At 40.4% G+C, this 23,702-nt stretch overlaps 1 protein-coding gene across 1 annotated transcript; it reads right to left on the reverse strand.

The window, feature by feature from the left end:
* Positions 1-8,455: 8,455 nt before the first annotated feature.
* Positions 8,456-21,549, reverse strand: LOC109399514 (ribonucleoside-diphosphate reductase subunit M2). The gene is made up of 5 exons (XM_019671964.3): positions 21,263-21,549; positions 12,262-12,516; positions 11,902-12,182; positions 9,073-9,520; positions 8,456-9,012 (listed from the first exon to the last, which is right to left on the reverse strand). The coding sequence occupies exons 1-5, from the start codon at positions 21,320-21,322 to the stop codon at positions 8,860-8,862; spliced, it is 1,197 nt and encodes a 398-aa protein (XP_019527509.2). The 5' UTR covers positions 21,323-21,549; the 3' UTR covers positions 8,456-8,859.
* Positions 21,550-23,702: the final 2,153 nt, after the last annotated feature.

A 23,702-nucleotide genomic window follows, 5' to 3' on the forward strand; every position in this document is an offset into this window, starting at 1 on the left:
GATCAAAGGACGGAAAGCGAGTACCATCAAGTAACATCGGAGTCGTGTTCAGAGGAAACAAACTACCAGGCCAAGTGAAACTATTCAGCGTAAGTGTTACAGTAAAACCCTACATCACGAAAACGGTTATGTGCCAACAATGTCTGCGATACGGTCACATTGCGATCAACTGCAAAGGAAGAGCACGATGCGAAAATTGCGGAGATAGTCATGACGAGCAGCATTGCAATCAAGAAACGAAATGCGCAAACTGCAACGGTAAACATCGAGCGACGGAAGCCAACTGTCCAGCGAGAGAACAACAAACCAAAATCAAGACACTGATGGCGCACAGGAATCTCACCTACTTCGAGGCAAGACAGGAGGTAATCGTGCCAACACGAAACAGCTACAGTATTCTGGAACACGCAGAGGAGTTTATGACCATCCAAGAAAGCTATGCACAAGCTGTGAGCAAGAAGAGCCCAGGCAACTCGGGGGTGAGCACACGACCGAAGCAGAGCAGAAGAACGGTAAAAGGTAAGCAGAAAATCCAATCAGAAGCAGAAGAGGAGTACGATGCTGAAGAAGCGCCCGCCAGGAAAAGGAAGGTGGCCGAAAGAGCAATGCATGAGCGAAAACCGGAACCAATATCGATGGAACAACACCTGGAGCTGCGGAAAAAGTGGGAGGAGAAGCTCAGAGAAATGGCAGAACAACGCGAAGCATACAAACAGATGGCCAACGACACGTTCAAGAACCTGTCAACAGCAGTAAAACGAAACGACGAATCGAGCTACACTTTGATTGTTGAAGCAGTACGGGCACTGGCACAATCTCTTGGATACCTGCAGGGAACAGGACCGGACCCTAGCAGCAGCAGCAGCAACATTCAAGATTCTCCAAAATAACATACAGAGTTTGGGGAAAAACAAAACAGAACTTTCACACGAACTACACTCGAATAAGTATGACGCGGCCATCCTGGCCGAAATATGGGTGAACGACAACAATACAAAGACACTAAGTATAACAGGATACCATAAGATACTAGCTCCAAGACCTACGGAACTTGGAGGAGGAGTAGGAATATATTTGAGGAACGAATATAATTTTCAAAAAATGACGTTAAGTACCACTAACATGTTTGAAGTAGTAGGAATTAAAATAACGAGTCTACAATTGCATCTTATCTCTGTTTATATAAATCCACGAATTACGATCGAAGAACTAAAATCAGGATTATCGAACTTATTGACAGAAACACGAGGAATATCCCAACTATTTATAGGTGGAGACTTTAATGCCCACAATATGGCGTGGGGTAGTGCTAGAAGCAATAACAAAGGAAACATTGTATTTGATGCCTTATTAACTTCAGATCTGTTAATAATTAATAATGGAGAGAAAACATATAGACCTACGAATTTATCACACAGACCGAGTGCTATAGATTTGTCACTATGTAGTACTGCTATTTATACCAATACCGTCTGGAATGTACTAGATCACACCATAGGTGGCTCAGGACATTTAGTCATAAAGGTAGTAATAGGAAATATCCAAGAGAAAAGAGAGAGACAGAAATACAACTACAACAAAATACACGCGGAAATCAAAGAAATCAGTGACGCAGATTTTGACTCAATTAGGGATTTAGAGCAATTAATTAAAACAAAAATTAAGAACAACAAAGTAAGTAATGATTATACACCTAAATATTACTGGAAAGAAGAACTAAATACCTTATATGAAGAAAAAAAGCTAGCTAGGAAAAGATACAACCAATGTTCAACTGTAGATAACCTGTGCGCACTACAAAAGGCAAACGCGAAATTCCTTAGAGAGAAAAAATTGCTGATGAGAGAGAAGATGGAAGAGATCACTAAACACATTGATCCAAGGGATACAAAAGGAAACTGGAAGTTAGTAAAAAATTTGAAGAGCAGACACGAAGACAAACCAAAGAACAATATCATTCTTACGACCAAGGAGGCGGCCAAGCAGTTTTTGGAAGCCAACTTCGAGATAGTGCCAGTTGCCCTTCAACAAAGTGCTCATTATCAAGCAGAAGAAGCGGAAAACCTCATAACCCTAGATAGCTTAAACAAATTTCTGGAGAGTAAGAAAAAACATTCAGCCCCAGGCACAGATTGTATCACCTACAGTATGCTGAGGCAACTCAGTACGGACGCCAAGTTAAAGATCATAGAGGAACTCAACAATTACTACAGAGCCGGTCACCTACCAGACCACCTTAAAGAAGTGAGACTGATTCCAATTCTCAAGGCAGGTCGAGACCCAGAGGACAACACCGCTTATCGACCCATAGCAATGCTACCAACACTAGCGAAGGCAGTAAATGGGAATGTTTTGACGAGGATTAAAACACACGTGAGCGGGAATCATTTGCTACCTGAGTTATCATTTGGTTTCCAAACGCAAAAATCAACCGAAGACTGTTTGGAGTTTGCCACGAACTTCATAATGGAAGGTAAACGGAAAGGTCAGGTTTGCATAGGAGTATTCTTCGACTTCTCCAATGCATTTAATACGGTAGTAGTGGAAAAGCTAATAGAAATATTGGAAGAGATGAGCTTTCCAGCAGACGTCACGAGATGGGTAGCAAATTTCTTGTATAACCGAAAGTTGATACTGCAAACTGATGAAGGAAGAGTGGAAATGAGCGTCTCGCAAGGATTACCCCAAGGAGATGTCCTTTCTCCAATGTTGTTTAACTTGTATACCGCGAAACTCCACAGCAACATGGACGACGATGTAGTTACTATCCAATTTGCGGACGATTTTTTCAAAATCGTAAGGGGAAGAACACGTGACGAGGCAATAACGAAAGCACAAACAGAAATAAATAACTTTGCAAGCATATGCTCTGGACTTAATCTGCAGTTGAACGAGGCCAAAACAAAAGCCATACTGTTCACAGCGGCAAACGTAGAACTGATGTTGAAGGTTGGCGATGTGGTTATAGAAACGGTTCGCAACTACAAGTATCTGGGAATATACGTGGACAAAAACCTATCCTACGGAACACACATCAGGACCATGAAAGAGAGGATAACAGATCGACAAAACATGCTTAAAATCATTGGAAGCATTAAGAAAGGTGCCACCCCCCGAGTTATGACTATGTTTCATAAAGCGCTCTATGGAAACTACATTCTCTACGGGTCATCTGTATACGGAAGAACACCAAAAACGTATCAAAATATGCTGGAGGTATCAAACAGACAATGCCAACGAATTGCCACAGGATGCACCAAGACAACTCCGACGAACACACTGGCAGCACTAAGTAACGAGAAACCGTTACACTTCACTCGGGAATACCACACCAAAAAAAGGATAATAAAACATATAAAAAGGCAGGATCCCATAGGAGAGCAGTTAATGCAGCTGGCGCGAACAGGAGGAACACCAGAAGATGTTTCGTACACATTCATGGAAAAGATTTTCATGGAGAATGTGGATCAGATGTTGAACGTTTATCACAACCGAAGAAACACCGTAAAAGAAAGAGAGGTTTTGATTGAAACACTAGTGGATGGCATGCAGTTCTCCAAAAACAACCTAGCTCCAAGTACTACAAGACAGATAACAACAAACATGATCCAGAACAAGTATATCTACTGGGAACACATCTATACTGACGCATCAAAGTCAGAAACAGGATGTGCCATAGGGGCGCTTATCGAAGGAAACGGTACAGAGATTAGCATGAGACTGGAACACAACTGCTGCATTATGACAGCAGAAATTCTGGCGATTTGGATGGCATCGATCGAAGCACCAACATCACAAAACACAGTTATCTTCACGGACTCGCAATCGGCATGCTGGTATCTAATCAACCAAGCAGGCCAGGAATATGTAGATCAAATATCACAGGAGATTCTAGAAAACATGGTTAGGAAACGGATAACTCTGCAATGGATACCAGCCCATGTAGGAATAAGAGGTAATGAAAGAGCAGATGAGTTGGCAAAAGGTGGTCTAAACAATCCAGCGGTCATTCGTAATAAACTATTGTGGCACGACATCATATGCAACTTGAAAAAAGATCTGCAGCAAACAACGGAAGATTGGTATCGGCGAATAGCACTCGAGGAAGGAAAAGGTCGAAAGTTCTTCGACATAATGGAACATTTTCCAACGAAACCTTGGTACTGGAACAAAAAGCTGAACGGAGAGGACGTAAGACTCCTTAACAGAATTATGTCCGGACACGACTACTCCAATTTTTGGCTGGCGAAGCTAAAAATCCAGGAAAGCGAGGAATGTGACCTTTGTGAAGAGTTAGACACGACAGAACATGCCCTACTACATTGCATCAAATATGGACACATTAGAAATCACTTCGATTGGGAAACGTACCGAAACCTGAAGGAATTGATAGGAGAAATGAAAGAAGACAAATTGAAGCAAATCGTGAAATTCGTTAAAATGGCTAGATTGAAGCCATGAATTTTACCACAATCAAAAATACCAGAGGGTAGCTACTGGCGGATATGAGGCACTGTACCTCAAGCCATAAACGGAAAAACCCAACAACAACAACAACAACAACAAAAATATGCCGTTTTCTGGAATAAAAAAATAAAAGGAAATACTTGGCCGCACAGCTCTGCGGCCCACATATATTAGTATAATGTTTATAACAAGTGATAAAATTTAGAGAATACAATTCTTAATCAGTATGAATAATAATTACTAGGTTCTACTTAATATGCTACAAGATAGATTCAGGTTTTTTGCCTTCCACCATTTTTTTAGATACTATTAAGTGTACGAACTTATTGGCATATCAAGTCACCAGTGATTCAAATACAATTTAGTGAAAATCTTGAGTCGATAGCATTCAACATCCGAGTTTTTTATGCATATAATATCGTTACAGTGATTAATTTAAATATGGCTCAACAAAAAAATCTATTTAATTTTTAAACAGATACGCCTACCAAATTACTGTTTATTAAATAATTATCCTTAGCCATGCAAAATAATAACGTGATACAAAAGAACATGCTTATATCAATATTGTCATGCTATCCGCTCCTGAGTTCAATTTCAGTTGAATTAAAGAAAACGTTTACAAAGAAGCATAATTCCACTACTGACGTTTAGCGGGCGAAAAAAATCGTCGGCGAAATTACACGTTGCAAATAAACAAGGCGTAATTTAGTTTTCACCCTTTTATTCTTAAAATTACATTTCTAAATGAAAGTTTCGTGGCGGACATGGAAAACTACTTAATTGTGATCAATTTGGTAATAATAAATGATTAACAAGTACTATGATAATCAAACAGGAATTGATTTATGATTCAATATCTTCGCTAGCGGTTTTCTCCGTTCAAAGATTTTGGAATTCCGCTTGTTTCACATGTTTGTCTAGATATCTAAATTACATTAATCTGCTTGTTTACACTACTCTTGCTACTTACTATTACGTCTACAAATGAATAATGTTGGATGAGACTACACAAACTAAAAAGTGTTATTATATTTTACCAATGATTTCATCCTTATCTTGACCCTAACATAGTTATGCGCTTCGTGTAAGTGGACGCCGCTTATGATTTTGGTTGGACAATGACCAAAAATAGTGTTGTTTCGACAATAGTCACATACTATGCCCTACGACATTGACGATTCTATTGTCTATGGCTCACCTATTTCGCGCCACCCAGCAGGGACTTGGTCTGGTACCCAATTCAGTAAATCCGCTCCACGTAATGTACCATACCTCTTTTGATTTGTGATACATTACGCGGAACATTACTCTCTTCATTCGGATAGCGGCTATGTAACCCATTTGGATTGGAAACCTCCATCAAACATGAAGTGATAAATCGGAGACTGAAGACTCTACACCAAATTTGGCTCAGAGACAGGTAATCAGTGAAGTCAGTTTTTCTCGTTTGTCAGAGACGATTGATACGTATTAAGACAAACTTTCCACTGCATCTGCCAGCAATAATCGGTAATCGATCAACATTTCGAGTACCCCAATTTACACAAGAATGCCAAGGATCACCGCTCATGCTTTACAATACAGTTGGAAAAACTAGAACAACACCTGGCCACAATGATGCATAAAGCACTAAAGCGGACCGGAAGTGTCGGTGAGCCAGCCCCACCCAGAGAAACAGACGTAACAAATTATATTAAAAATCATTGTCACGAAACCGCCCAATGCTAATCGTTCCGTGTTTGGTCATGCCACCACTAGATGGCGATGGCGGTATGCAGTGAGAAAACGTCAAACAGAAGCAAAAACAACACCAGCGACCAACTACCGAATGTTTGGATCAACCGTTAAAAAGGTAATCGATGGGAAGCGAGTAGAGTGTGGCGTCTGTTTCTCTGAGCTTGATTATTGATAAACAAGTACTAAAATAAAAGATGCCATATACACAGAGAAACAGACGTCACACTCTCATCGCTTCCCATCGATCACCTTTTTAACGGTTGATTCAAATATTCAGTAGTAGGTCGATTGACTACTCGCAGCGCTGGTATCGTTTTCGCTCCTGTTTGACGTTTGCTCACTACCGCCATCTAGTGGCGGCCCGGCCAAACACAGTACATTCAGCATTGGGCGATTACATTTCTTAACGATGTTTTTAATGAAATTTGTTCTAAGTGTGATGTCTGTTTCTCTGTGCCATATACATATGAACTTGGGGACCAGGCAGTAGTTTACAAATACTTCAAGATCAAAGTTTGATGTACTTTTTGGCAAGGTTGCAACCATTCATTTGCGAAAATTTACATTCATTTGCTATTATCTCAGTTCAGAAGCATGCTATCGAAAAACAATGTATGGATGAATTTAACCTTGTAGTTTTATCTGAAAGTTTGCCGAATAACATTGGGGTCGCAAACGTATACCAAAGTCGTGAGCGAGCTGTGAAGGTAACTTTCCACAGCGTGAATGAAATTTACATTCACCGCGTGGAGAGTTGCCTTCACAGCTCGCTCACGACTTTGTTATACGTTTGCGACCCCAATGTTATTCGGCAAACTTTCAGATAAAACTACAAGGTTAAATTCATCCATACATTGTTTTTTGATAGCATGCTTCTGAACTGAGATAATTGCAAATGAATGTAAATCTTTGCAAATGAATGGTCGCAACCTTGCTTTTTGGAGCTTATCACCCTCATTCTTGTTTTCGATCGAATCCACTTTCGAACGAAAATCGTTCGCATTCCCGTTTACGCCAGCAAAATCAAATGGCCTACTGATTCGATCGAACCAAAAACGTTCGAAACAAGAATGAGGGTGGTATTTATTTATATTTTAATTTTGCTACTCAACAACACATTATTTCAGCAGGATTCAGGCGAATTTATCATATGGTAGAAATAATATTGTAAACATATGTAACTGCAGCGAGCGTATCACTAATGTGTAGCTTATTCAACGTCAATGTTAATATTATCTTATACTTCAGATTCCCAGCCGTAAAATTAAGAAATTCAAATAAATGATGGCTGTACAAATCGCACTGCTACTTTGCGATTATCTCGATGACCGTAAGAAACATGGTCAGAAGGATATGGTTGTGAGCGGGCACACGACCCTGTGAATTTGGGTTTTGCTTCTGATACAGGTGGTATGTATAAGAAGGCTTTCGATGCAAATTTCAATTGATGTCGTCTGGGGACCACTTATGAGCCGTATTTAAAGATAATAAACTCGTTACCATGGCCACCTATAAAACGGCTGGGCTCAACCTGGCTCAACAATTAAACGATTGAACAAGTGCATTGCTGCCCATAACTGCATATTTGTAACATTTGCATATTTTACTGGTATTGAGTTAAAATCGGGGATCATCATCAAATCACAAGTGATTTCGACCACCTGAATAAAAAAATCAAGTTTGTTCTAGGATTTATGAAAAACATACCAAGTCATTTTGTCTCATTGAGCAATGTGACCGCATAACAGTCACACTAGGAAAAAAGATTGGCTTTAAAGCGTGACATCAATCATACTGAGGTTCGATTTATTTTTTGACAATTCCCCCAGCATACAGGAACTGCTGTAGAAAATTAGATTGCTATACGACTGATGACAAATTTATGAGAATTTTCTAAAATTTCGATTCATTCCTATACTATTCAAAGTTGCAACTTTGGGTTCCATTTTCTCCAATGCCTACTTTTGTCGAATGTTACTGTTATGCGGTTATGGGCAGATTGGTCCATCATCACTTTGATCCCCATTCCGTCATTGACCTGCAACCTAACGTATCAGGCGCCATTCGCGCCTAAAAATAGAAGATCATCAATACTCACACACTGGAGATGCCTGTTCGTCCGAAGCAGCTCTCATTGATTCGTTGTGTGAGTGCAGCTGGTTTGGTGATATGTACAGGAATGAGCAGCAACTACGAGCGATCAATTTTCAATTTCATTACAAAAAAATAATAATAAAGAACAACTTCATATTTTATATCCAAATATTGGATTTATTGTTTTTTTTATTATAAGAACTTAATCGTTTAGTTTAAATTATTTACAAAAAATATGACGAGATCTTTTTCTCATTATTGTGTGAGTTTTACTATTGATTTTGTATTGGTATGAATAAACTTGTTATATTGGAAATATGCAATTGTAAAAAACACTGATGAAAATCTGTCGAACATAAAATATACAATTACTTAGCCGCAATGATGGCCTGCAACATTACGTCCTTTTCCGATGGTGTCTATTGCTCATCACTGCGTAGCGTCCTTATTCACGATTGATTTAAAGCGAACTTTAAACAAGTCTGGATTTTGCTGGCTAATACTATCCATATCTTCAAAAACGCAAAGATATGGTTTAGATTCTGCGGAATATAGCGTCTAGAAGTCGGCGTCCAGTGTGAACACGTTGTCAAGACGGTTAGCCATAACTCCCCACTTTTGATATTCGCCTACTTTCTTCTCGAAAAAGTTGGTTTTGCCTTCGAGCGAGATGAATTCCATAAAACTGAACGGGTTCTTCGTGTTGTAGATCTAGAAGCACATGGAAGATTGTTAGACGAATGATTCGGATATTGTTCCGCAACCGCTTACCTTATCGATGCCCAACTCGAGCAGCAGTCTATCGGCCACGAATTCGATGTACTGCGACATCAGTTCGCAGTTCATGCCAAGCAAATCAACCGGAAGGGCTTTCGTCAAGAACTCCTGCTCAATCAGCACTGCTTCCCGGATGATTTCAATCACACGTTCCTGCGACGGTTTCTGAACCAGATATTTGAACATAAGGCAAGCAAAGTCCGTGTGTAGGCCCTCGTCACGGGAGATCAGCTCGTTGGAGAAAGTAAGGCCGGGCATCAGGCCGCGCTTCTTGAGCCAAAATATGGACGCAAAGCTACCGCTGAAGAAGATGCCTTCCACGGCGGCAAAGGCGACCACGCGCTCTCCAAAATTAGCCTGCTTACTGGAGATCCAGTTCAGCGCCCAGTCTGCTTTCTTCTTCACACAGGGTAGATTATCGATGGCATTGAACAAGTATTCTCTGTGAATAGAAATTATAGTAGGTTGGAGTGACAATCATCAATTGGACGATGGGACTGAAATAAGATTCGCATGACATTTTCCAATGAATTTGTGTAGTCTGTTTTGAATCATTTTTTTTTTTCTAGATCACGGGTTCCCAACCGGTGGTCCGCGGCCCCCTGGGGGGCCGTGAAGCCAGTCCAGGTGGGCCGCGATGTTACCAAAATAATTTTAAAATGTTTATTCTATTTTGTGCAATTAATAACAATTTTTAATTTTGCATACCGTCACCCCCAAAAAACCGCAATTTGAGGAATAAATTTTCAGTATAAAACGCCTTCAGAAGAAAAAAAAATTTCGGCTGCGCCGCTATTTTTCAGCTACGACACAAATTGAATGTACATGCCATTATTGTTTACGAAATGTTAGTGTCGAATAAAAAAAACGTATCATTGATCTCATGAGGGATTCCCACAGTAAATTTCTGGTTACGTTACTGTACCCAAAATCTCGGTTTCGTTAATTAAATTCATATTTTTTTCTAAAAATTTGCATTGGGCCGCAGATGTTTTGATAAGTCTTAAAGGGGGTCGCCACCTCAAAAAGGTTGGGAACCCCTGTTCTAGATTTTGGAATTAGTGTGAAACAATAAGCTATTTTACGAGACGTTTCAGAACAGCTGATCGCAGCAGCGGCGTCAACTGACAGAATTCCACGCACGTTTGTTTTGCTGGAATCTCGTGTAATTTTTGAAAAGGTACTTGTTCGACAAATTGGAGATATTAGAAATTTGTGCAAAAAAAGGCTCAAAAGCAGGCGAAGAAGCAATACGAAACTCAATAATTTATCAGGTATTTTTTTCGTTGCGAATGACTCGTTTAGAGCTGAAAAGAATTTGAATAAAAATTTCTCATTTTTGTTTTAGCCTGTTTGAAAAACTACGCTTGGCTTGCGCGCAGTCATTAACCATCATCAATCGGATGATGATTGAAAACGTAAACATCAGAGCGCGGAGTTCTGTCTTTTGACTAGCCTCATAAAATAGACTATACAGTAGGTATAGAAATTCTCAGAAAATCACTTTGAGAAATGTTCTAGCACCGTGTCTGGAAAAACCCAGTAACATATTCATGAAAAAGGGAATCCAACATAATAAATGACTGGAGTAAATACTGAAGAAATGCTTTTACTGAGAAAACATGTGAGAAAAAATCACTGGAGTATTTACTAGACAATAACCTCTAGTAGAATTCCAGGTGGTTAATTATTTGGAAATTTGACATATTTTTTTCTTCAGAAAGTCAGACTGAAATACCGTCACGGTTTCCTCTCGGAGTTTCTTTTGATAAAGATTTCGTCGGGTATTTCACCAGTCATTTCCCTCGAAATTGCTCAAAATCTCTGCCAAATGTTTCAGCTATTTTTTTTTTTCAATGTTTTCACAAGCAATTCCAGCACCGGGTTTCATCAACATATTTTTCCGGAAGTGAACCTGGGTTGTTTAGAAGAATGTCTCAGGAACTGCATGCTATATTTTAGAAACTTTTTAAATTTTCAGGCAATTTCCAGTTTCGTCATTCCTTTCCAAATTTTCGTCCCTGAGTCTGATAAACCTTCAAAAGTGTTGGATTGTTATGGAAAATTGATGATGTCGTCAATAGTAATTTCTTGCTAGGAAATGACTGAATAACATTTTTAAATGTTTCAGATAATACCTACATACCTATGTACCTTTGGAAAAGTCGCAAACTGTTTCAATGGATTCCTGCTGCTTATCGGATTTATGTCCCAACGGATGCCTTTAGAACCGGCTTCATAAGACCCTGAAGAAATCCGAAACAGGCCACCAAAGTCCCGACTGACATTAAAACATCAAAAAGTACCTGAGTCACAGCTAAAAAAATCATGTATGACATGTAAGAACAATGGAAGTGCCTGATTTGACCATTGGACCAACCCAACTATATTTCCGTATAACTCCAATGAAATAATAATAATTTCAAGTTGAGGCAAACACAATTTTTAAGTGCTATGGCAAAAAACAGGTAATAAAATACATACACTCAACAATATGTACATGTATGACAAAACAACACAAAGATCACACCAAATCCGCGCAAGGGCGAATCTCTGCGAAAATTCCGAAATCCACGTACTTGTTTTGGATTACTGTTATGTAATATTTCTAAAAGATCGTACTGTACTGTGAACAATTCCATGATAGTTCGATGTTTCAGTGTTTTTGATTAAATGGAAGTGCAGTAGGTAGAGACTAAGCAAATTTCCACAGCATAGCAGTTTCATTGGAAATGGCTTCGTGTTCTGTTATGCTTACCGTTTAGTTCAGACCAGACTACTAACATTTCTAAGAATAAGTACATGATAGAAGGCGCTACTAACCTTTCTTTGGAATCTCGTATGTAAGTATCGATAAGCAGCGAATACATTTCACTGTGCACGTTTTCCATCGCAATTTGGAACCCGTAGAAGCAACGCGCCTCGGTGACCTGAACCTCCTGGCTGAACCGTTCGACGAGGTTCTCGTTCACAATACCATCGGAAGCGGCGAAAAAGGCCAGCACATGGGAGATGAAATGCTTCTCTCCGGACTTGAGCTTTTCCCAGTCGGCCAGATCTTTGGAGAGATCTACTTCTTCCACCGTCCAGAAGGATGCCTCGGCCTATCGATTGGAAAGAACAGTTTGTTATGAAACAACTATGGCCTACTTATTAATTTCCAAACAAACATCGCCTACTCACCTTTTTGTACATCTGCCAAATGTCATGATACTGGATGGGGAAAATGACGAACCGACGAGGATTCTCCTTCAGCAGGGGTTCCATCGAAGGATCAAACGGGGTCTGCTCACGTTTGTGGGCCGCTGACATCTCGTTTTTGGCCAGCTCCTTCGGATCGACAGAAGCACCGTCGACAGCCTGCTCTTCCTTGTCCGTCTGGTAGTCCATTTTCTGGGCTACGTTGGCCCCGCTTTCGGTTAGCACTTTACGAGCATTCTGCAATTTAATGGGAATTAAAGTCATTAAAAAGGAATGCACCGTGATGCACTAAGCAGCTGATAAACCATCACTCTATTTCGCACACAAAGCAGACGACAGCAGAGAAGAAACAAGCATCGCAAGAACGAAGCAAGCAATGAATTGTGTTTGTGCAATACTTATTCACTTTTGCTAGGTGGAAATTTCGCGTTTAGTATCATGTGGGTGTAACTACAATAGTTGATTTTTCTTCATCGATTTTTTTCTCAGAAATAAGAACACATTTTGAATGATGTCGCTTGGCAGTTCGATAGCGAACGAAATGATTGGGAAACTACAGCAGTCATTGCAGTTTCGTCTTGATGCGAGAAATTATCTTTCGCCGCCTCAAATGCCTTGGAGGCCAAACATAGACATACAAACACTAGTTGGCATTGAGGTAGGTTGAGAAAAGCTTTATTTGTACGCAGAATCAATAATCAGCTGATCGCGAATTTAAACGTATGTGCCTAGTGGTGACACATACCTACTATTACAATGGAAATGGAATAACGTTGAAAAGTCGACACTGATTTTTCATTTGGGCCTTACTGACATTTTCGAGTTCTCTTCATCGATCCTCTCTGTGTTATCACAGAATGTGTATTAAGTTTTCCAAAGATTTTTTGGTTGAAATGCGAAAAAGACGACTACATGTTACTATAGAAACAAAAAGAATAATGATTTTGTTTGTTTTGATCAAGTTATTAGCGTAAGAGAGAGTCGACGAAGAGAAATCGATCAAGTCAGTTAGGCCCTTATGAAAAATCATTGTCGAAGTATTAATCACGTACTTAGGCGGATTTGTATGATACAGTGGCGTCGCGTAACCTCACTTTTTACCTGTGCACCGACCCTAAAACTTGCAATTGCAGGGGATTTATGATCAAAATCGAAATAGAAATGAGTGAAAGCAGCTATTCTTGTCATTTTTTAATTATTGCAAGCAAATTTGTTCAAAAAATTCAAGAATTTATACTTGGTGCACAGGTAAAAAGTGAGGTTACGCGACGCCACTGGTATGATATTTTTCGTTAAGGGCGGACGGGACGGTCGGGGAAATATCCGCCATTGCTCTGTTGCTACTAAGATCTAGATTGAGTTTAAGGACAAACGTCATAGAATCCCGCTTCAACAGTGCATCAGAACTTCAGACGCACAAATCTCAAGAAGCAAACTTCAAACGACAGTGCATTTTATAATTCTGTTCTTGCTCACTTGTAATAAGGGAACGTTCAAAAATTACGTCCAACATTTGGGGGAGGGGGGGGGGTCTAGAAAAGTGTGACAGTACGTGTATTGGGTATAGGGAAATTGCGTGACAGAGGGGGGAGGGGGGGTCTAGAAATCCCGAAAAACGATGGACGTAATTTTTGAATCTTCCCTAAGCTTTAAATAAAAAGATCAGGTGCGCTGGTTTTGTTTACGAAGAGATTTGTGTTGGAATATAGTAGTGACAGCCCCCTGGTTGCGAAGATGATTGTGTGAGTGTCAGTCCCTTGGTCGGTGATGACAGTTGACGATGACATTATGTTGGATATGTATGTAATAACGAAGCATAGTTGCGAATGTATTGTGTAGTAAATGTTTGTTATTGTTTATGTCCGTACTAGTCCGTTGTAGAGTAAAGTTGTAAAACGAACCGCATCCCGTGTTATTTTTTCTTCCGCTATCACGTGAACCCCGGGACGGATATTGTCCGGTCGAACGGTTGTGTTACCGTGTCTACTGCGCCTGGGTTTCCATCAGGTAATGGGCTCAGATTGCGCGAAGAAAATAAATTGCGTTTTGTGAACGATCTGAAGAATCGTTTGTTGTTTCCCGGAGGCTACAGCTGATGTCTTGCTGTTGAAGATACCTAGTGCAATTATGTTGAAGTGTCATCGACGAATCAATTATGCCGATTGCGGAACGCGGAATTAGCTACGGATGGTTATGAGATTTATTCGAGGAGGAGCGACACCGGCTATTGCGCCGAAAGCTGTATAGAAACATTTTTCAACGGACTCATTTTGTTGTTATTGTCTCCTGTATTGTGAAATGTGTGGTATTGAAACGGACTAGTGTGTTGATGAACTAAAGTGTGTAGTTGTTATTGAGTTGGAAAGAACATTGCACAGTGGTCGAAAACGAAGATTTTTTGAAACGTTTTGTGGAAGTTAAAAAAAAAAAATGACTGAGACAAAAATTGTTTTTGATCGCCTTAATGAGTTTAACTGGGGGACATGGAGATTCCGGATGGAGTTGATGCTGATGAGAGAAAATCTGTGGTGTACGGTGAAAGATGCCAAACCCGAAGCAGCGGATATAACATCAGCGTGGACAAGACAAGATGAGAAGGCTAGAGCGATGATCGGGCTAGCGCTGGAAGATAGCCAATTGAGCCACATTTTGGATGCAACAAGTGCCAGTGAAATGTGGGAGAAGCTCAAAAGCTATCATGAGCGAGGATCGTTGACGAATAAAATCCATATTCTGCGTCGACTTTGCTCGATGCGGTTGAGCGAAGACGAAAACTTGTCGGATCATCTGGTAGAGGCTTCGGAGTTGGTCCACCGGTTGGCAAGGATGGGAGAGCCGTTGAAGGAACATTTGGTTGTTGCGATACTGCTGTCGAGTTTGCCTGAGTCTTACAACCCTCTCGTTACCGCCCTTGAAGGTCGTCCGGAAGAAGACCTCAAATTGGAGTTTGTGAAGGGGAAGCTTCTGGATGAGTGGCGGCGAAAATGCGAAACCCGAGAACGAGAGAACGTCCAAGAAAGAGCGATGAAGTCAACGAAATTGCCAGAAAAGCGGAGGAGTGTTAGAACTTGCTACTATTGTGGACAAGATGGTCATATTCGCTGGGATTGCCCTGTTTCGGCAAAAAAAAGAACAAAATTGGGAAGATTGCCGTATCAAGAAGAGCAAGAAGAAGAGTCTACGATGGCACAGCATCCGTATCCAAGAAGCAGTATTAAGGGCCGAGGAGTGTGTTTTACAATGACGACGAGAAGTGATGAGTCTATAGCTGAGAAATGGATTATTGACACTGGAAGTTCGAGACACATGACCCGCTCGACAGCGAGGTTGGGCTGGTGGACTCCATGTGCCGAAAAGGTATCGCTAGCTGATGGAAGAACAGTTACAGCCAGGAGAAGAGGAGAAGGAAGGATCGTCGGACGCGGATTGAAAGGCGAGCCAGTTGAAATGAAAGTGAGAGATTTGCTGTTTGTTCCTGGATTATCTGCAAATGTTTTATCGGTTAGCAGAATTACGGATGAGGGTTACAACGTGCAGTTTGGACCGAAGGATTGCCGCATTATGAACGCCGCTGGAATTGTTATTGCTGTTGGAGTTAAGCAGGATGGTCTATACCATCTTGTTCAATACGCTTAGCGGAATTAGTTTTGATCCAGGAGGAGTGTGGGAAGCGTCAGTGGGCTGCACTAAGGAGGAGTGTTGGAATATAGTAGTGACAGCCCCCTGGTTGCGAAGATGATTGTGTGAGTGTCAGTCCCTTGGTCGGTGATGACAGTTGACGATGACATTATGTTGGATATGTATGTAATAACGAAGCATAGTTGCGAATGTATTGTGTAGTAAATGTTTGTTATTGTTTATGTCCGTACTAGTCCGTTGTAGAGTAAAGTTGTAAAACGAACCGCATCCCGTGTTATTTTTTCTTCCGCTATCACGTGAACCCCGGGACGGATATTGTCCGGTCGAACGGTTGTGTTACCGTGTCTACTGCGCCTGGGTTTCCATCAATTTGTGCGCTCAAAATCGTGAGTAGGTGCCGAAGTCGGCCATTGTGGCGGCCATTTTGGGATTCTAACAAGTCTGTCCTTAAATAAGGGCGAAAGTAACATGAGAGAGTTCTTTTCGTCGACTCTCTCTTCTTCAAATTAAAGTGACAAGATGCAAGTATGGTTGCACTTTTTGGTCATAAATCGCTAGGTTGCGATGCAATCTAGCGTCTAAGTGTAAAATAGTTATTTATGCAACAAGTTGCAAAATGATGATTTTTTCAGCACGAGTTGTACGTTTATCCAACGAGGCTTGCCGAGTTGGATAAATACGACGAGTGCTGAAAAAATCGAGTTTTGCAACGCGTTGCATACAAAGTTTTTTGTAATTGCAAAAATACCCGTACAGTATAATCTCTCTAGCCACACAAACGTGTATCAGAAGCAACCACGTGCGAGAATCCATGCGCGACAGGACGTAGTGCATAATATTTTCTTCGATCAGGTAGGCTATGGTAGGCCAACTGTCGCAAGTTTTCAAGCTCCCGTCGTCGTCATGCAGCATCATAAGCAAAAGCAAAAGTAGGTTCAGTTTCTGCTTCTACGCCTGATTGGCAGTTCTAATCAGAATCTGAATCGTCCTGATTTGGATTCGAACTGCTCAGTGCATGTAGAAGCAGCAACTGTATCTACGGAAGTAGCGGTACTTAACAAAAAATGTGTGCTGGCAAAAGTGCCGAAAAGTACTACTTTTCAGCACTTTAAAGAGTGCCGAAAAGTAGTACTTTTCGGCACCTTTGCTTCAGTGAAGAAAAGTAGGCCATTTTAACATTGTTTCCGCGAGTGAAAAGTAGGGGAATTCGCAACGCAATTACAAAAAAGTTTTATTGATTTTGCATCTTGTCACTTTAATTTACAGAAGAGAGAGTCGATGAAGAGAATTCTCTCATGTTACTTTCGCCCTTATTTAAACTCAATCTAGAGATGGTAATCTCAGATTCTACTTCATATTATGCCTCTCAAGAAAAATCAGAATATGGCGATTATCTGCCTCTGGCTTCTGATATTAGCGCGACAGTCACTAATCATAACAGCGTCACCAGATTTAAAAGTATATAATTTCATTATATGGGGTTTGACAGCAAGAACACTCATTCCACTGAGCCACTCTTGCCGTTCGTCACAAATACATTCAAAAACATCTGTCACTTCGCGAAATCCACGTGCTTTTGTTTTTGGCGGGAACACTTTTTCTTTTGTTTTGCCTTGCGACTGTCATGCGGCGGTATGCCTTGCGAGCGTACGACCGCCGCAGGACTCTAATAAAAGATAAGCGCGATAATATTTTGCAACAAAAACCTATCACTGTGTATGCTCACTTGCAGTGCATATGCTGATTGTTTTTCAGCATCTTCAGTGCGATAGAACTCGAGATTACCATCTTTAAAATCGCGAGGCAAATTGTTAGAAAGAGAGGCAAGATAGGAAAAATAACACGGCGTCCCGTTTCACCTTAAAATAAACGCCTCTCATTTTGCGCACTTGGAGTGACCAGCATCCTCTATCATCTTTAATCTACAGCGTTTCTCAAACTATAAGTCGCGACTCTCTGGTTGGTCGTGGACTTAACTGATTTTTAGTGGGTCGCGAAGGTGATCAGGACATGGCGTTTTGACAGTAATGGCCCGTTTACATATTTGGGCGAAAATGCATTTTTGAGCACTATTGGCGTCAATTTAGCGCAATGTAAACACTTTTTAGCAGACCATAAAATTAGAATGACAAATTCAAAAGCCTCTGAATTTCGTGCTAAAACTAGTAAACAGTAGTCCTGTAGGTTGAACTTGCTCAAAGATGCTGCATCTCGCTCTTCCGTTCGTTGACAAATGGGTAAGAGCAGGATGCAGCAACTTCGAGCAAGTTGAACCTGTGTCGATGAACAGGACTAATAATATGACTATTATGTCGTTTTCGTTTTTGATTCAGTTCCAACCTGGGTTGGAACTGGATCAGATCACAGTTTCAACCCCAACCCGACATCGGTTTCGCTTGTACTAAAGTTTGTTTGACGTTGTTTGTTTACACATTTTCCGCCGATCCAGTTCCAACCCAGGTTAAAAAACGAATTCGACATTAGATTGTCCTACAGAACTAGCATCATGTAAACGGTCTGCTAGTCGAATTGTCTGCCAATTATTATGCGTTGCGCGAAAATTTGTACGCGCAAGCGCCCATACACCTCCGCCTGTAAGAAAAATCATTTCGGTGTTTTCGGCGCAGTATTCCTTGGCCAAATCGCGCACTTATTGTAGAAGACACCATAACGATTAAACATACCAGCGGAGGTCTATTAGCGATTTTGCACCTTTTTCGCTCTCTATTTTCTTGCAACGGGTAATATTCTATCACGCTAACAATATTGTCGGGCTGAGAAGTGTTTACTTCACGATAATTTGATACCAATCGAGTGAGCGAACGAATTGAAAAAAAAAAGTTGATACCAATAGAATCGGACAATTTATTGTCCCAGATTTAGCAGCAAAACTATTAGCGGCAATGTAAACGAAACATTAATAGAGCTTGCTGACGTTTATTCACCTCTCTCTTTCAAGCATGCAGGCGGGATCAAGGTATTTACATATTCTAAGGTAGTCTTAGATGTCAAAACTGGCTGAGCGGCCATTATTTTTTCCCCGTGAGAAATTCTGAAAACAAACACCCCCCCTCAGCAAATTCCTTTGAAATTTGGCTTCCTCTGCTTTTCCCCACAAACTAAACGACCTGCTTAACCTTCCATTATATAAAAACCTTGGGCGGGATAGGATTTGTTTTCATCGGGAAACCTTTCCTGATGACAACAAATCCTATTCCGCCTACATGTTTGAAAGAGAAAGGTGAATAAACGTCAGCAAGCTCTATGACTAGAATGCGCATGCTTCAACAAAGTGCTAACAAACCAAAGATAATATAACCGAAAATGTACAAGTGTATTGAGATGTGTGTATTCTCAATTTAGTTGAAAATCGGAGTTTTCGACTAGCGAAGTTGGATTTTTCTCCGAATCCGTGCGTCGGACCTAATTTCGGAAGTGGTGCGCTGTATAGCAAACCTGGTCCGCTATACAGCGCACCACTTCCGAAGTTAGGTCCGACGCATGGATTTGGAGAAAAATCCAACTTCGCTAGTCAACAATTCCGGGTTTCAACTGCACGTACAATAAGTTAGACACAGGAGGGGAAGTCACTTTCGTGAATGAACTTGACCATTTGCGCGGGACGAATATCATTCAACAAAACTAGCGATAGCACACATATACCTATGCGTATACATGTTTTCCGACCCAGCAGATACGAAATGAATGAACGATGGAAAACTACACAAATGCTGCATTCGTGTTCTTTCTTGAATGCCAAACAAGCTGAACCAGCCATTCAGTGTAGTTATGTACTGTAACGGCCAACTACTGTATATGATAGTTGCGGAAGTCCTTTCAAATTCCAGGTTTTTATAATACCGGTCTTAGGTCTGTTTATAAATAATTAATATGAAATTAATGTTGTAATGCAACATTGCGTAGCTTGTGTGTGTAGTATGGATTTGGAATAAAGACCAATTGAAAATTCAAGTTAGCTTGATTGCCAAATTAATGAAAGAAGAGATAAATTTACAATCATGATATAGTGCAAAATATGCAAAAGATGTGATATGTCAATAAAAATAAGGGTTTTTTGTCAAACACGGAGAGTGTAATCGGCGGCAGCTATTTTTATTGTGTTTAAAGGCAAAAATGAATGTGTTACGATTATCTTGATGTTTCATTGATGGCAAGATTATATATTAAATATGAACTGATTAATGTATAGAATATTCTCCCGCAGGGTGCTGTAAGTTCAAGTTCGGTAAATATTTAAACTAATAGAGGACCGTTTAGTAGCTGAATTGTATCCTGATCGTAAAAACAGTATGATATCCTAAATTGTCTTTATCAATGATTGCACAACGAGTTCTAAATCTTTATGCTAAATCGGTGACAATATTGGACCCCCTTGAATTTAGCCGTTTAGGCAATAGTTGTACATACTCCAGACGTGTTTACATTTACAATTTAATTAATCGAATACCTAATCGCTTTCCAGCCAGCGGTATTTCATCGCATGAAACGGAATTTCACCCAGGAACATGAGCCATTGTCTCCCAGTAGAATTGTCTCCCTTGTTTATTTTGTATACTTTATAAAACATTCTATGAAATTAAACATTGTGACACGGGATTATTTATATGTAGAAATAATAGCAAACAAAACTTCATTTAGTGTTCATATGACCAACAAAACCGACAGGGGAAACATTAAATTATGTAGACATGTTTATAAGATTCTACTGATCTACCAATAACATGTTTCCATTACAAATTTACCATTCTCGCAACACAAAGCGTAAAAAAAACAAAATGTATGTCGTAGTGGTCCAGTTACACAAATGTTAGAATTGTAGTTAACATTATTAGTGTCACGTTAATTAATCCGTAAAACACATTGAGGACTACAGCTAGGAGATTTCCTAAACAGATTAAATAACTGCGTAAGCCATGATTATCTGATTATTGAAATGTTTCATGAAATGCAAATGAAAAAATAATCAAAGATTGCCTTGGTAATCGCGACGTTTAATCAGGTTAATATTTAATCAGTGGTATACGATGTTTAGTTAAACCCCCTTGTAGGGGGTTAATTAAAGTCAAGTCAAGTATGTAAGAAGAGTATAAAAAGTCGTATGTATTGTACAAATGTAGATTTAAATCCGCTTTCAAAAATGGGCAATTATTAATCCAACATTTTCAGCGTTACAAAATGACAACTTCGAATATTTTTCACAGAATGTGTCCCACGTAAGCATTTTACACCATCACATTGTGGCTTTACCATTTTGGCGCTCTTTTCACGAGCTATGAATAATGACGGAATAAGAACCAGCAATACAGAAGAAAACTCCACTAACCTTGATGGAAATCTTTTCCAGATTTTCGGTGATGTTTTCCTTTTCCATGATACGCGACATGTTTGGTTGGAATGTCGTTATTTATTCGTTTGTCACTTTTGTACGTTGTATTAAAACTTTCAATTATTCTCACAAATGGCCGTACACCTTTGCCTAGCGTACAGGGAAAAACACAGCACCAGACGAACAGGTCCACACTAAACGCGATCGTAACGTGAAATGAAATGGACTCCGGCGGCGCCGACTCCCTCTGGCTGGGGCTGGGAAGGAAAGCTTTTGGCACATTATCAAAAGACCGGGAAGAAGGCAAAAAAACCGCGCGAAAATCGGAAAACCAACGAAACCCACACTCAGCAGGCCCAACAGAAGGCGGCAAACAGTGTTGCCACATTTTTTTCGGTTTTCATCTGTGATTTTAGTCAAAAAAATCTTTTTCATCTGTAGGAAATTTTAGAAAATCTTAGTAAAAATCTGTGATAGGTTAATGTCTCCAAAATCAAATATTTTTGAACAATTTGTTTAAAAAAAAACGGAAAAAAATGTTCTTAGAATAACGTCGACCAAAACACTCCCAGGTTGCATCTGACGAGCATCAGAAACTACAAGAACGTCGAAAACAATCCGCCTGAGGCTTGGCCTAGGCCATCCAACTAGAAGATTTAAATTCTGTGATTTAAATTTGAGTACCTAAAAATTATAATAAAGCTTTTTTTCACGAAAGTCATTGTCATAGTTTTAAAAATCTTAAAAATCTTTTTTATTGCAAAAATCTTCGATCTGTGATCACAGATATCTGTAGGCGAAAATGGGAAAAAATCTGTGTAATTCTAGCTAAATCTGTGTATGTGGCATCACTGGCGGCAAACTGCGCGCGCGATGGTGTGTGCGAGCGAGTGGGGCTGTACTGCGCATTCTTTCTGGCACATACTAAACCATACGCGATCAGCTGAGCGCCACCCACCGTCACTTTTGTGCACGCACTTTGCACCAGATGGAACCCACACATGGAAGCGGATGTTCACTGCGTTCATCGTGTGAGGTGCGCGAGTGAAAGCTGTCAAAAAAGGGCGTCGGCTACTTGTTCGAAAATCAGGTTGTGATACTGTTGCAGGGGTTGTGGTGGTAAAATGGACTTCCTAAATTATTGGACTGACATTGGGTTTTTAAATTTTGTAAATCTATTGATTTTTTGATTTTAAACGAAAGAGTACTTTTTTCTGAGCCACTATTCTCCGTACAGTTGAAACCCAGAATTTTCGACTACCGAAGTTGGATTTTTCTCCAAACCCGTGCGTCGGACCTAACTTCGGAAGTGGTGCGCTGTATAGCCGTATAGCGGACCAGGCGAGGGACCAGGTTTACTATACAGCGCACCCAATTTTTACGAGGGCTCGTATATAGGTTGTTAAGTATCGTAACAATACAAAAAAATATTTTCTCCATATATAAATACGTCTGTTTGTCTGTGGAATAGTGTTGAACTCATCCACTGATTTACGGTAATCTGACCTGCATCTTTCCGGGTTGACTTATTGTGCCTTGCAAGATAAATCCGCGAAACGCGTTTGTCTTCTTCTTTTCCATCAAGTTGCAAAAATATGACCGCACCACTATGAGCGACCTGATGGTCAGAAAATCTGCATGCGGCGCTTATATCAAATCCACATGAGGCTGCGGCGATATAGCCGCGAGGAGATGCACGCGATACAGACGCAATGTGGAAATGGAAAAGATGAAGCCGCATCCCCCTGCAGCATCACTAAATAACATCCCGATTATTAAACACAAAGCCGACGAGGTGATGCGTATGCGTATAGTGAATCAATGTCGCGATAAATATTATTACGATTTCTGGCCACCTGAGTTGCCATTGTGTTAACTTTTGTTTTGATATGAACGGCCTGAAGGCTGCTGCGATGCTGCTGGGTGGGTGACAGTATCTGTTCGATTTTGACATTGCGTCTGTATCGCGGGCATCTCCTCGCGGGTATATCGCCGCCGCCCAATGTGGATTTATTATGAGCGCCGCAATACATTCGTATTTCGCTCATCGCACTCTACATACCTACACTGAAATGAAAACTCCATTATTTTTTATGTGCGCATATCAGATAAAAGCGAATCTGTTTAAAAAATCCCCATTTTGACTCTATGACATTTCCCCGAATTCGCCGAATTCCATTACCCCTAATGACATTACCCCGAATTCCATTAACCCGAATGACCCATTTCCCCGAATTCCATTACCCCAAATGACCCATTACCCCGAATATTTTTTTTCTGAATTATAAATTTCGTATTTTCCATTTTTTTGCGGTGAGAATACCTAAGGGCCTGTCCATAAACTACGTAGACTCAGAGGGGGGACGGGGGGGTCTGGCCAAAGTCTACGGTCCATACAAATTTCGAAAATTTTGTATGGACGAAAGTCTACGAGGGG

This window comes from Aedes albopictus, chromosome 2, assembly GCF_035046485.1.
Source record: "Aedes albopictus strain Foshan chromosome 2, AalbF5, whole genome shotgun sequence".
In the NCBI taxonomy this organism is placed as follows: Eukaryota; Metazoa; Arthropoda; class Insecta; order Diptera; family Culicidae; genus Aedes; species Aedes albopictus.